Source organism: Augochlora pura, chromosome 11, assembly GCF_028453695.1.
Source record: "Augochlora pura isolate Apur16 chromosome 11, APUR_v2.2.1, whole genome shotgun sequence".
Classification (NCBI taxonomy): Eukaryota; Metazoa; Arthropoda; class Insecta; order Hymenoptera; family Halictidae; genus Augochlora; species Augochlora pura.
In genome coordinates, this window is record NC_135782.1 from 5,722,348 (window position 1) to 5,737,534 (window position 15,187).

Genomic DNA, 15,187 nt, shown 5'->3' on the forward strand with positions numbered 1-15,187 from the left:
AGGGAGCTTAAGCAAGGGTTAGGCTAGGCCAGACTGATCCTTCTGGACCCGGTCGAGGCACGGGGAGGGATCGCTGGTCCAGAATTGCCGGCACTCGGGGTGGGGTGGCCCCGTCGTCGTCGGCCATGATGCTATATGCTGCTGGATACTTGGCTGCTGCTGCTGCGGCTGCTGCCTGGACCTCTCTCGAACCCTCTCGGGCCGCGTTCTCCGTGCGCCGAATAATGGAAACGTACGTTTACATGCGGGCCGCGTGTCGCGGCTAATTGCATCCCCCCGAACACGCACCGCGCCGAAACAAGAGGCGGACCCGCCTCGATTGCGCTCGAAAACTCACCCCCGGCTGCGATCCGATCGCTCCGCCGGTTATCGTCTCGCGATCGTTCCTATCATCTCCGCGCCTTGTCTCGCTATCGTACAGCCTCGCGATGCTGCCAAGGAACGACCAAATTGCCTCTCATTCCAATGAGCAGTGTTCCTCGAGATGGGTGCTATTGTTTGTTCAGAGCGTATGTAGGTGTTGTGTTGGATGTGTGTTCCAAATCATGAAGATATCTAATCATTTCTAAATATTACTGTATACAAGATACTGCTGTTGAAAATTGCACTGTAATTGTCTTTGCAGTTTCGTAATTTGTTCGAGTAATTTTGGAGTTATAAATAATTTCGATATACAGGTTAGATTAGCTTTCGACTTGGAAGTAACACATGATCGTCGATGTTAGAGACATTGTACGATCCCTCAGTATTTATTTCACTCTTGAATGGACCATCTTGCGGCCATTTTCACCCAGAATTGCGAATAACTTTTCTAATGAAGAACATGAACAGTGACGTCGGAGAAGTAACTAAGAAAATTTGACCACCGTGTGCAAGGTATCAAAGAATCATTCGGGAATGAATCGAACGAGAATTCGTCGGAACGTGTTCCACTCGTACTCTTCACAGTCTAACATATTTCTCCGAGCAGAAATACAGTATCTATTTCCACACTTCTCTGTCATAATCGACTACGACTCGTCTCTTATTTCAAACTAATTCAAGCAGCGAGCACGATGCCGAATATCAGCGTCAAATTAGACTAGATATACGCAGCTTATGCCAACGGAACAAATTAATCTTCCTTTAGCTTATCCTGTGTTATAAATGAACGAGAAATTTTCAAACAAAAGTATTATAATACCCAGATATTCTAGGATCGAGCATTCGAGGCCCACGCGCCGCTAATTAGAGAAACAAACGCAGCAACAATGTGGCGACGGAACGGCCGCGACGAGGGAAAGCAGCGCACATAATTCTTCGGAAAGCCGGCTTCCGAGGTTGAAAACTATAAAACGCGGAGGAACTATTTTGATTGCGCGGACCTCGTGGCAGCGGCGTAAATCTAGTTTTCATTCAGACAATTTACAGGCCGTCGCGTCGCGAGCCGCGTCTTCGCGTTTAACACCTAACCGCTTGCGAATTCCTCGTCTACCGCGGAGTATTGATCTCCGGTGTCCTCGGCGAAACACACCTCGAGGTGTGCACTTCGGGGCACCGATACGCGCCAGTGTCGGGTTACGCGCGTCGCGACGGGCGAACACGTCGTTGCGACAGAAAACGCCCGGTGGATCGCGTCGCGCGATCCGTTGCGCGAAAGGACGAGCATCGTCCACCGGCGAAATTGATTCGGGAATTAACGGAGGCCGCGGGTTCCCCTTGTTAGCATCCACCTGTCCTCGTTCGCGAGAGTATCCGCGCGGGATCGCGCGCGCGCGAGCGTAAATCGCCGTTGAAAGGTCCCGAAGTTTCAGACGTTCCGACGATTCGCGCGAAGGACGGCCGTAAATTCGCGCTCGCGCGCAACGCGAAAGTAGACGAAAGGGGTATTTATATTTTGTAAAATAGAACTGGCGATCGCTTCGTTAACGCCGGAAGAACTCGGGGACGGTCTCTCTCTCTGTCTTGAGGTTTTCTGCGCGACAAGGTGGAAGACGAAGTTTACGGCGGGGACGGCTTCTTAAATTTCCGCCGGCGGAACATCTACCCTTCGGGATAACAATCGCTTCGATCATGCCGCACGCAAGGCTGCTCCTTCGTACGCCTTTGTCTTGCGTTTCAAGCGAACCTTGTAAAATCGCCTCTATCGGAGCGACATGAGAGAATTTTATTGTAATCGATGGCAGACTTCAGAATCTCCCCAGAAAACGAAAGAAATATTTCCTTACATTCTATGAAATTATTCTTTTTATCGGTTCCGAGTCCGACGTAACACATATAAATAAAAATAAAAATAATTTAATGTAGCACGTTATATACATAAAATTACATGTCGGTCCTCGCCACGTCATCTCATGTTGCTGTAAAATTGCTACCATAATACCACTAACAAAAGCAATTTTATCAGGGATCGCGTTAGCATAAATGCAGGTCCTGGTGATAATAAAACCTAGGGTCAGTTTTAAATATAGTTAACTAAATTAGATAACGCTGAGTAGTCAGTGGCATTATTAGTAATATAAAATAGAAGAAGTAAATCTTCTGTAATTCTCCGATTCTCCAGTAGAAACAGATCATTGAAGTGCTATCAAAAACGCAAAAGGAACTCCAGATTCCGATTGGCACGATAAACCGTGCTAGAAATGTAGCTAGATAATTTGTCGCTGGAGGCCAAGACCACGCACCGAATTAGAAAGGAAAATGTCCTGTTAACAAGCTCGCCACGGTATCTCCGAATTTATTACTGTTAATCATTAACGTTTCGTATGGGAGCACCGATAGACAAAGGGTAAGACCGGCCGCGACGCAACGATGAAAATAGTGCGCGCCGCGGTCTGTGCCGTAGAACGAAATTTCATTAGCAGCGAATGCGTTATCGCGCCGGAAAATGGCTTCCAAGCGTCTGAAGAATGCTGCCGAAGCCCTGGACCCGGTGACTGTGGAAATAATAGAGGATCGGTGGCAGGGACGATGGCGCGCATAACACCGTAAACCTCTCCCGGAACATTGTTTATCCTTCGAAACTGGCGTACGAGAGCGATACACCGGCATAGATAATGCTTCTTGTTCGAGTGCTCCGATTTAGTGCACCGCAAATATTTATCGGGGCCACTTCTAGCAACTATGTTCTGTGTTTCGTCTGCGCCGGGGACCAAAATAAAAACGGGATGCCGCCGTTGCAATTCTCGCGCTGTCGGATGGTCGAATCGGTTACGCTTTTTCTTCGCTTCGAACGTATTTATTACTTTAACTTTGCGCGGTCAGAAATAAAGAGCATCCGATGCTCCAGCACTGTAAACAGCGTAAAACTTCCCCGGAGTCTCTCGCGGCCGGTTACGGCGACGTTTGCGCCGTTGTTTCGACGGCATGGTCCGTCATCTCGGTGAAATATTCTCGACGGATAGTCGAGTTTGTTTTTTCGGAATCTCGAGATCGTAAATGAACTGTCGCGTGTCTTTAATGCGGGACGATGCTGCTAAGAAATTTTCGCCGTTTAACAGATTCAAATGTGCGAGGAAAGGCAGCGCGAGGATATGCTTAGGTATTGTGGATATTTGGAGAAGTTCGTGGAAAATGTCGGGCTTCTAAAGTGGAGATTTCCATAAAATTCGTCCGCGGAACCGCCGAATTATGCTGGCAAAGGGATTCTACACCCTCGTCACGAGAATTACCTCGAACATCGAGGAAGAACTTTCCATGCAAATGATATTCTATATAGTAAATTGTAACGTTGTGTTCGGACGAGAAAACGCTCTGCATTGTGTTAGCAAAGGGAGGATGGATTGCGTTAGCATCGGCAGCGATGGTTACCACTCCTATAGTCAAACCTTAATTCTCAAACTTATTTGTTCTATTTTCCGACATACTCAAAAAGAGAGCACTCCGCCAAACGTCCAAGAATTAGAGAGAGACTCGCCGTGGCCGCAAGCAACGCGAGAAGCCATTCTCTGACAGGGAAAAGCCGATCGTCTCAACCTCCGAGCGATCTGAGCGTGTTGGTGCTATCGGACGCGGATCGTCGGCGGTGTGTCGGTGCCGTGCAAAAGTCGACGGAAAAATTTGGTTTGCGAGCGGCTCGAAGAAAAAAAAAGAAATACAGACGGGAGAGGGAAGATAAGAGGCGCGCTCGCTCGTTTTCGAATACGAATGGTCGTTCGCGATATCGGTTATTATAAATTACCGGAGGGAAATCGTGACTACCCGCCGTAAAGGGTAAAGTAAAGTAACGAATTAACGGCGCAGGGAGTGTCGCGAAGTGCAAAGTGCCGGAGCGGAGCGAAGCGGCGCGTTCCCGATGCGTGTTCCCGAACTCTCCGCCGCGCGAGAGGCCGGCTCTCAGCCTCGGTAAACGTGAATTTATAATGACGTTGTACTTCGCGGAATACCTATTACGAACTGCCTTTTAAGGAAGTTGTATATTACGTGTTTCACGGGCCTTTCCGTACGGGCAAACAACGGCCCCGGGAGTATTTTAAGAATTAAGACGCCCGGCTACTAAGAAGCTCGTTACCGGCGGCCCGACGCTTTTTCTGGGCCACGCTCCGATCGAACTACAAAAACTGAGGCACCCGCTGCCATATTTTCACGGATCCGCAATGTTGCGCTCGTCTCTCCCCTCCTCGCGCGAGCGCGCGGCTCCCTTCTACGGGCGGCCATTTTATGCGTGCCTTTCTTATCGGGATGCATCGTTCTCGAGCTGGTGCTCTCGACAGCTTAGAATCAACGATTAATATTTATACGCCAGTAGAAAGGTTAAAATACCGATTTTTATGGTCGAGTCGAAACTTTGTACTGTTCACACATGCCGTACTTTATTTGATTTCTTCTTCGGATTTAAAGGCATCGATGATTACCATCTCGTGTCCGTTATTGCTAGACCGATTTCATTTGATCGTATCTTGGACTGTTATTAAACGCCTAACTGTTTTAAAATGGTAGCGTGTTGTCAGAGTTTTTACAAACGTTATCTATTGTAAACTGTTCAATTTTTATTTGAGACCCAGCGTCACGAAAGAGATCCCTCTTTCTGTAATAAATTAATAAATTAATAAAAATTGCGATATTGGACTTTCTTTTAAAAGAAAGATTTGCAGTTCAAGAGACACAGTTCAATAATAGAAAATGGTTCAAAAGCTAGAACATTTGCATCCATAATTTTCAGAAAGATATCTAATTTGTGATCATTCTCTGTCCATTTTCATTTTTATTATATCTACTATACTATCATTACTATTACGATGTAAAATTTTTGTAGAAAAATTCAGAGCACATCTAGTTCGTATACTGAATAAATTAAATTAAGAGAACCCGGGCATTTCGAACTAAACCTCGAATTTCCATTGAAATCACGATACGGGAAATTCATTGATTAGAAAGGACAATTTCGCGTTTTAATTCGAAAAATTTCGGTGAATCGAGTACAGAAGGATACCATTTCCAGGAGTCTTCTCGCGCAGCATCGGGCAGCCATTCCGAACACGGAGATACAATTTCGGGGGGGCAGATGTTTTCCCGTCGAAACGCCATGGAATCGTCGAATCGTCGAATCGCATGTGCTCCGAATGCATTGGCCATTCGGTGCCCCCTTCGCCGCCGGTGCATCGGAATAATTCGTGCCCTGTGCGTGGCCAATGTCGATAGAGCACGATTTTCCCCGGACGGTACCCGCCCGGCCCCATGAATATTTCCCGTATCACTGGTTCGGTTTGTTTTCCGCGAATTTTTCGACCGGGCTTTCCGTCTCCCCCATGACAATTTTTCTGCGAATATTTCGGCACCGGTAGAGGCGAACCAGCGATTTTGTTTAACAAACGCACGGGCGCGTACGTATGCGCTATGCATAATTCCTCTATACATTTCCCGGCTTCTCTAAAACCGGCGGGACAATGGCAAAAACGCGTGCATATTCAAACGGTTCTTCAGAGGGCTGTGCATTTTTGACGATATCGCGGCTGATGGGGTGAATTTCGACGTTCCTTTATCAGAAAATACAGGGTGCGAAGTCCTGGGCTTTTGTGAAAAACGCTCTCTTTTTTCTAAAATGTTCAGTGTACAAAATCTATTCCTTCGTTTTGAATTTTAAAAATGTTGAAAACAAGCGGCTTGTAATTATTGAGAGTACAAGATCTCACATTAATCAAGCAAGTCAACGAGTCGATTAAAACCAGTTTTAAAAAATGAATGGAACAATAACTGAGCGTGCTAATATATCAATAGTTTAATTTATTATATATTGTTCATATATCAACAGTTTCCCAAAAACGCTGATCCCAAAAGGATCAAATATTAAACACCTAATGTAAATTTTATTGTTCAGTCCTGCGATTAATATTTTTATTAAACTAGTGTAAATGTAAATACACAGATATGAGAACAGAATTTCCTGCGCATCCTCTATTTTCGAGAAGTTTCCCACAGTTTTCCTATTCCTGAATCGCCGAACAATTCGCGAACCGTAATTCAACAGTGCCACCCCTGCGTATTATCAAAAGGAAACACGACAAATGCTAGCGGCGAGCTTGATGCATTCACTCTTGTAACATCTAATTATTTTATTATCATATTCGATCGGTCTTAAGTTTCATCCACGTTGGCCAGCTGTGCTCGCAAGTCAAGCACTTACCGTACCGTTCTGATCGCCATTTTCAAGTGCTACTTGTCACCTAAGAATCGTCCGCAAATAGATCGCGCGTCCTCTTGCTTGTCCGTCCAGCCACATTATGAACCGCTCGATTCTGTCATTTATAAAACAAAACGCGACCGAGTTGCCCAAATGAAATTCCGCCGAGTCTCCCGACAACATCGTCCGCTCTCTATAAAACCACAGTCAACGACCCGTCGCGACAACTGCAGCTGCATTGTGCGCATTCGTCTCAAAAAAAAAGAAATCAATAAATTGATCGCAAGGGCGATAAAGAAGCGATCGATGGATCCGTGTATGTACTCACCAGCGCGACGACGAGGTCCGTCGGCCCAGCTCCGCACCAGTAATCTGTAACAGCGAAAGGGGTGGGCGACATTAAAAACGGCGGAACTCGAGGTCCTTCTAAATTTAAGTGGCCCGGACCGGCGATTATATCGCGGGAAAGTTTAATTTTAGGGGCGAGGACGGTTTGTTAACGGTAGCGGGCCGCCGTCAGTGAATCACGCGGAACAACAAATTCTCTTGTTAGACTGTCTCGTAAAATCGTTGGAGGCTCTGGAAACATTTCAAGATTTCTGTTTCGTGTTTCATCGCTATATCTCTCTCTCTCTCTCTCTCTCTCTCCCTCTCTTCCCGCTGCCAAAAGGGTAAAACGGTGGGCCTGCGTTTTTGGTAGGCAGAGCGAAGCTAGGTAAAAAGGGAAACGCAGAAACGGCACGACAGAAGTGAAAGCACGACGCGATCCGTCCGCTAAAAAGGGTTAGGAGAAAGTTCCTTATTTACTGCGCTGTAAAAAAACGCCGCGGCGGGAAGGGGTTCCCTTTTTTCCGGCGAACCCTTTACACTGGACGTTACCCTTTCGGGCCCGCCGCAGGGCTTCTCCGGGTGATCTGCAGGAAAATTCGATCACCCGCTTTCTCTGCTCGAAAGAGAAAACTCGGGTGACGGGATTCACCATTGCGTGAAGATCACGGTCGTTCTTTCGAAGCGAGCTTAGTTTTTTCGCGATGGTGAGATCGGGAGGACAGTGCCAGAAAAGTACCGAAAGACTTCTCTTTCGTCGGTTGTTTTTCGTTTCAAGTCGCTGAGGGATTAATGTGGATTTACCGTGATTGTGGAGTGTCGAATTGCGCCAGTGTAGTGTACGTAACTGCGATATTATTAACGATGAACCGAGCTGTAGAAGTGACTAACATGTGCTGCTTTCTGAAGAGGTTAAGACCGAATGCATTTCGATTTTTCGTATTTATTTACTCCATTTACTTTCACCGGTTTCATTGCATTTCTTTTCGTTTATTTCATTTCATTTCTTTCCATTTCTTTCATTTAATTTCTTTTCATTTATTTCACTTCATTTATTTTCCTCTATTTCCTTTAATTTATTCCTACTTATTTCACGTTTTATTTTCATCAGCATGTATGCTTGATTTAAGAAATCCATTAGCTCATATTCTTTAAAAGAGTCTGTAGAATATTGAAAGAAATAATGCGAGACCGGCTCGATAGGCTTCCTATGAAAGTCTATCTGGTATCTTGCGAAGCAAGTTCGCAGTTTAGAGAAAATGGGGAAAATCGAAGGTGCCACGGCGCGTTCGATGAAGCAACTTAAACAACTCGGTATTGCCGTGACGAGTGATTCGATTTTTCCAATGCCCGCCGCTGCAGCAAGACGCTCAGGTATTCGAGTAGAAAGCGTGGTAACCTTTAATTGGAGAAACTATCCGTAAACACATTCGGTTGCATAATTTCTACGGGGATAAATCGCAGAAATTAGCGGAGTCCGTAACGCCGCCATCACGCTGGTAACAGAGTCGTCGTAAATATGAATTCTTGACCGGTTGGAAACGGTGGATTCTTGTGCCGTCTAAACGTGATCGTCCATAATTGACGCTCTAATCTCCGCCTCAAAAGGAATTTCCGAAGCCGCACAATTTATCCTCCCTTGAATTTCGTCACCGTAGAGGCCCCGTCGGCCATCTTTCGACAGAATCGCCAGAAAGTCGCTTTGCCCATTTTTAAATAATAACTGTAAATCAGAGTTGGGCAGAAAGTAATCTGATTAACGATTAACGATCGTGACTTGTTACTTACTATAAGTAATTTATAATAATTGAACAGAAGCAAGTTTGATTAATTAATGATTACAACGCGTAAGTTCTTATAACGAATTTATATTTATATATAATAATTAACAAGTTATAATCGACAATTATTAACCAGATTTCTTTTTATCTGCTGCAAATGATCCATAATGGAGTAAAGAAACGTAATAACCAGAAGCAGAATAATATCGAACAGGAATTATTCCAAAGAATCTCCCAAACCTTCAATTTATAGTCCCTTTAGTTCCGTCATCTTACACACTCCGTCGGCCATCGTTCGGCGAAATCTTCATAAAACCGCTCGTATATTATAAAACGATCCCTGTAAATGATCGACAATGAAGTAAACCGACAGGATAACCAGTAGCTGGATACTCGAAAGCGAAGCAACGATTGGGAGTTATTGGAAACATCGACGGAACGGCGGCCGACGGAGCGCGTTTCAGACCAGGAAGCCGTCGCGTCGGGGCCGAATATAAATTCGGATCAATCTGGACGTTGGTGCTCGGTGATCGAGTAAACTTTCGTTACCTGGCAATTAACGGGAAATAAATTGGCGAGGCGCGGCTTTCGCCGTGGCAGCGGCGGGAGGGGATCGTCGCGAGGTTAGGGGATGCGAAACAGGAAGCGGGCGAGCCTCCGCGACGGAATTTATATGGTCGCATTTATACGACGCCGTTAAAATAAATTAAAGTCGTTTTATCGTTACCCCCGTTATAATTTATTTAAGCTGTTTCCTATTATATCCGCGGGGAGAGACACACTGACCGCGTGTCCTCCCGTCGGCGACGGTCGCCGTTCACCGCCGCGGCGGCGGCGGCGGCGGTTAAATAACGTCGTAACGAATTCTTAATTGCACGAGAACGAGGCCGTTATCGTGCGGGTAATTAGTCGTCGATCTCGTTACCAGCTTCGGCGCCCGTTTCGCCGGACTAAGGTGCGCGGCTTTTCTATCAACGTCGGGCTTCGCGTTCACCGAAATCGTGCGTCACGCGAACATCGGGCGAATTTATTTAGTCCGCGGCTTTTATAAACTCGCTATTCGGAAAATTGAGAAACAGTACGTTAAAGTATCTGGTAAATTTAATATAACGTCAATTCGAGTATCTCGACAGCGAGAAATTTTCTTCTTTCGCTTCAGCTCGTGGATTTCAGTTCATAAAAGCCACAATCTCATATCTCGCGGTTTCGTAAAATGGCACCGCTTCGATGGCTGGTAACAAGTCCTGTATAATTACGATTCTGGAAAAGTGGTCGAAGCGAGTGCGTTCGATGCGAGTGCTCGCGTTAATTTGCGCGCAGCGTCGCGTGCAATAACGTCGGACGGTGGTGCTGGCCGCGAAAGGAAGCTTCCCCCGCGCTTTCTTAAGCGGACACGAAATCGTGTTCCCGTGGACGATGACGAGGTAGCAAACGCGAGGCTTAATCCACGATCTCGCGCGATCGGCCGGGGGCAATCCCCCCTCGGCAGCGCGGAGCAGGAATATCGATGCGCGAAATCGGTACACATAAATTTGGATCGCAATCGCGCGGAGAGTTGCGCTTCGAGCTGCAACCTTGCCGCGTTAAAAGTGGAATCGGCGCAGGCGATCCGCGCGCGCGCGGCTAAAAACGTCGGACTCTGGAGGAATTTTTAGCGCGATCTTATGGAAATCACGAGAATACAATCATTGATTTCGGAACGGCACTGCTTCCATCGCGCGAGCTCCCGTCATCGTCTCGCTCGCGAGACGACAGACAAACGGCGCGAATTTACGAGAGTTTTTAGAACGCGATAATTGCTGTCGGAGCTGGACTTGGTCCCGATGAAGCAATCGTTCGGATATCGTCGCTCCGATGCCGTCCCGTTTACGGTCCGGTAATTGTTCGCTAATTTTTAACGTTTCCCGAAACGGCTCACGGCAGAAATATAAATTTATTGCTGAAATCAGCGGCGCTGTTACGAGCATAATAAACGGTTTAGCGGCCGCGGGACTAATTGCGGAACGCACGCGACCGAGCCGTGTTGAATCACAGAAACCGATGCAGTTTCCGCGCGCGACGAATTTGTTCAAAGTTTTACTTGGGATTCGGAATTTTATATCGTCGCTAACATCTGCTTTGCCGGTTTATTACGTATTTATTTATTGACGCACGCGTTTATAGTTCAGGATCTTTTCGTAATCTAAAAAGAACGCACTCATCTTTACACTTCCCTACGTATAATATTTCATATTCGATTCCTACGACGAGTTTTAGCAATTTACAATTACGTTTCTTACCGCAACAAATTTCTCTGCACACCGAATTTTATTTTGCAATGAATTTTCATGTTCGTAACATTGCAATAGCAGCAAATAATCGCGAATAATCGCAAATAATCGCTCGTGCCTCCGGAAATTCGGCGGCACAATGCGACCAGCCGGGGCTTTATTATGATGGCGGCCGTTGCGCCGCAGTATGCCTAAGTGTTCCATTCAATATCCACGCAGCATCCAATAAAGTATCTTTATTGCGTGCATTCGGGATCCGGTGACGAGCTACCGAACGCATTCGGCGATCGTCAAACTCCGTGCCCGGAACCATCCAAGATGGCCTCCGACCCGACGTAAACAAAACGGCCGCTCGGGGTCCGCAGCGCGATGGAAGCGCTGCCAGGCGCCGGCAGCAGCCTCTTCGACTTCCTCGCTCTCGCACACAATTGCCAGTTGTTACAGGCTGATAAAAAAAAAGGGTCGACCAGTTTACGAGCGTACGCTGCTTAGCCGTCGCGTAGGCAGCGTCTAATCGTCTCGGGTCCCCGAAATCTTGCTACTTAGGGTCCCCGTGAGTACCGTATAAACAGTTTTCAACTATAATATACAAAGTCGGCCGACCACCGGTTACAGATTCCCGCCAGATGATTTCTACTTGATAATCTGACTCTTTTTATCGCGCGGAAATATTATTTTTACGTTCGTTGGAGATTGGTCAATTTGTTGATGTAATGGAAGATCGATTGTGGTTCCAAAAATTATTCAATGGAGTTTCGTTATTAGAATAACATTTTAAATGTGAGATTAAATAGAAGATAATTTGGAGATTGAATTTTGTATATTGAAAGAAATTTTTAGACAGATTATACTGAGGGCCAAAGAAATAGTACATTTTGTATTTAAATCATCAAGATCATATAGACAAATTTAGTCTGACTCCATATTTGAATTGCAAGAATTTAAATTAATTGTAAACAATGCGGTTAAGGTATCAATAGTGTATGTATTATGGCAAATAGATAAATTGAATTAAAATCGGTAAATTGAAGCTGATCGAAATTAAGCTGCTAGGTAAATATAATCTCGACTCTGGTATTACTCAAGAAGAAATTCACCTAAGTCAGGAAAAAATATTAGATATAATATTGATAATATTTAATCTCCCTTATATCGCATTAACATTGAATTATCAGCGTATCAGCCGTTTTCTAATCGCGCCGCTCGCGTGCAGCCGGCAATACATTTAGCCAATTGTCGTTGAACCGGTCATAGATAATCGACCGAGTTTAGACAATGGTCCCAGCAGCCCGGATCTCGGTCATGTGTTCTCCGATGGCCATCCGAGCGCGCAAGATTCGTACCGCGGGGACGTCTCATGTATTATTTATGCGTCCGCGACGTCGGCGGAGCTCGGCATCGTTCCGAGCCGAACTCGGACGACGACGACCGTCTTCTCTCTTTCGTCGCGCGTAGAAGCCCCCGAAAGGGGACGCGGAGAGCGAGTTTCGTCGACCATTTTCGAAAGTCTCCGACGATCGATAATCGTCCTCGAACCGCCCGGCGATCGCCGGCTTTTCCAGGAACGCCGAGCGCGATTTTCCCGCGGCGAGGCCGGTTATTGTTTCGCCGCGGATAATTGCGCGGGCATTACGGGAACCGGAACGGCCGTTCGGCGCTCGTAAAATCGCGGACCCAGGGATGCCGAGCCACGGATGTCCAATGAAATCCGATCTAATTTAATTGCGCGGCCGGATCCGCTTGCCCGCCGCGGAAAAAGGAGCAAAGTCTCGAAACGCGGGACCTGGGGCCCCCGCGGCGCGCCACGGATCGCGTGCTCCGAGGACAAAGTTTTCGAACGCGATGCTGAGAATTCTTTATCTGCCGATTATCCCCGGATCCCGCGTAAATTGGATTAACAGTGCCGCAAAAGGAGGAGCGGTTCGCGGGAAAAAAGCTTCGCGAACGACGGGAAAGGAGGAGACACGGAATATTATTGCGCGGAAGTGCGAGAATACGTCTTGCTCGTTTTCCTGCAACCCTTCCCTCGTTTTCCTTTCTTCGATCGAGAGGCGCAGTCGAAGAAACGAGTATTCGTTTATAATTGTGAAAATCGCGAGTCTTTACGATCTTGCATGCTTTTAGCGATTTAATTATGAAACGCTCCAGTTAATTAAATTCGATTCTTCTGCGGCGAGTATTTTTTCCTTCAGAGATACGATGAGCTGCTCCATCAATTGCTTCGTAAAAATTAAGTATTACCTTGAATAGTAAAATTAAGATTCTCTGGAGTACCAGAAATAATTAGGTGGTTTATAGTTATAGTGAAAAGTCACCCTTTTCTCGTTGCGAGAGTATCTGTAGTATTTATTACAAATACTTACAGTTAATCCCTTGCACTACAATTTATCTTACAGCCATGTTGATTATAGCCTTTCTCTGTTACCAATAAATTCGCACATGAGACAGAAAAATTCTATTTGCTATACAACAACCCTTAAATCAACGTTTAAATATTAATGGTAGAATTTAACTTCGCTTTCAAATTAAATATATATTTAGTAAATCGTCTTCCAAGTCCTCCAAAATTATTGTAATTTTAAAAAATCTGACTTACGCCACTGCGATTTAAACCAGTTCGAATATTTCAACTTACGTTGAAACTAATATTACTTATGTTATTACTTATCTATCCAATAAAATCGAAACTTGAATTTCCACCTGTTTGCCTACCGATTTCCCAAAGGATCGATGAATCGACATCCAAGTATACCGCCGCTTGCCACGAAATCGTGGTCGCCGAAGAAAGATAAAAGCTGTCCGACGTTTCCGCGGTGCCAATCGGCTCGGTGAATTAATTAACTCCGGTATCGGGGGCCGATAAATCATCCGGCGTTTATAAGTGGCCACGGTCTTAACGGTACGGCTAATGAACTCGAACAAGCGTTTATTGAACGGGGCCCGCCGGTTTATCTGGCATCGCTCCGCCGCGGAATAAAATGTCCGCTCGCCGTAGCCTGGCCCGCTCTCGCCGTTACTTTTCCAATAAAACGCGATAATTAGCGCGGCCGTAAACGTCGCCGGTAAGTGACGTCGCCGGTAATTCCGCGGCGCGTTATCCGACGCGTTCTCTTCCCGCACGGTTTAACGGGCCGCTTTTTGTCAACGGTGTCGATAATTATTGCGATCTCTCCGCGAGCCCGCGGAATTCCACGCGGCACGGCCGCGGAACCCTCCCGCCGATATCCCCGCGCCGATTTTTTCAGCTCCCGGAGTCCTCGCCGACGCGACGCGCACGAAAGTTCCTCTCGTTAGCCCGCGACACGGCTCCTTATCTCGCGCGCTTTAAGAGCTGTACGTTACAATTCGACGGAATTTATTCGCGCCGTTTTCGCGCGAACCGGCGAGACTGAGAAACGTGTATTGGCAGATTATTCTACGAGCGGGACACTCGCGCGCTACACTGTTGCCCAGGACGTATTTAATTTCCGCGAATGGCCGACCAGGCTCGTTTCGGCAAGAAACTCGCGGATCCCTGGCCGTGGTTTCGTACGCTCGACCTGTAATTGCGGGGAACGATGAGGACGGGCCCGTAGCCGCGGAGAGTCCGCGTAAAATCCTCGTGTTTACCGTGAGCCGGTGCTCGGAATACTTTTTGGACAGTTTCAACCCGACGGGAGTAATTATTTGTGATTTTTCGAAGAGAGATGCTCCGTGGAACGTCCCATAAACGCGCGCAGTCGTGTAAATAGGGATGACGCCGGTGTTTAATGCAGAAATTCTTAAATGTTCTTGTTTCAATCTCGTTGGACATTTCTGTACGTCTTTGTACCGAATAATTATTTCGAGCCAGAATTGCACGCGGTTTAAACGCTACACGCTTTACAGACATATTACATGGGGTAATGAAGCAGCTAAAATCTGTTAAAACGCTTTGATTTATTTTTGAATTTAAGAAATTATATATATTAGATATTATTGACATATTATAGGATCTCATAGAATAGGTATTATAAGACATTAAATTAAAAATGACGTATTCTTTCATTTATTAATTTCTGAATAAAAATGTTGCGATTAATTACGTATTGGAGCCATAATATATTATAATATACTATAGAATAAATTTTCCAGATATTATAAAACACTTTAAAAATTTATACTATTTTATTTTGCTTATTTTATAGTAAATCGTGGCTGGAAACGAACAAAAAACGCAGCTATTGCTCATC

At 45.9% G+C, this 15,187-nt stretch overlaps 1 protein-coding gene across 12 annotated transcripts in view; it reads right to left on the reverse strand.

The window, feature by feature from the left end:
• The window catches only part of LOC144477212 (uncharacterized), a 541,837-nt gene that overhangs the window by 311,744 nt on the left and 214,906 nt on the right, over positions 1–15,187 (reverse strand). For all 12 annotated transcript variants that reach the window (XM_078194735.1, XM_078194743.1, XM_078194734.1 and 9 more), the window contains one exon: positions 6,927–6,970. In XM_078194735.1, coding sequence (XP_078050861.1) covers positions 6,927–6,970 — 44 coding nt within the window. The remainder of the gene's footprint in view (positions 1–6,926; positions 6,971–15,187) is intronic.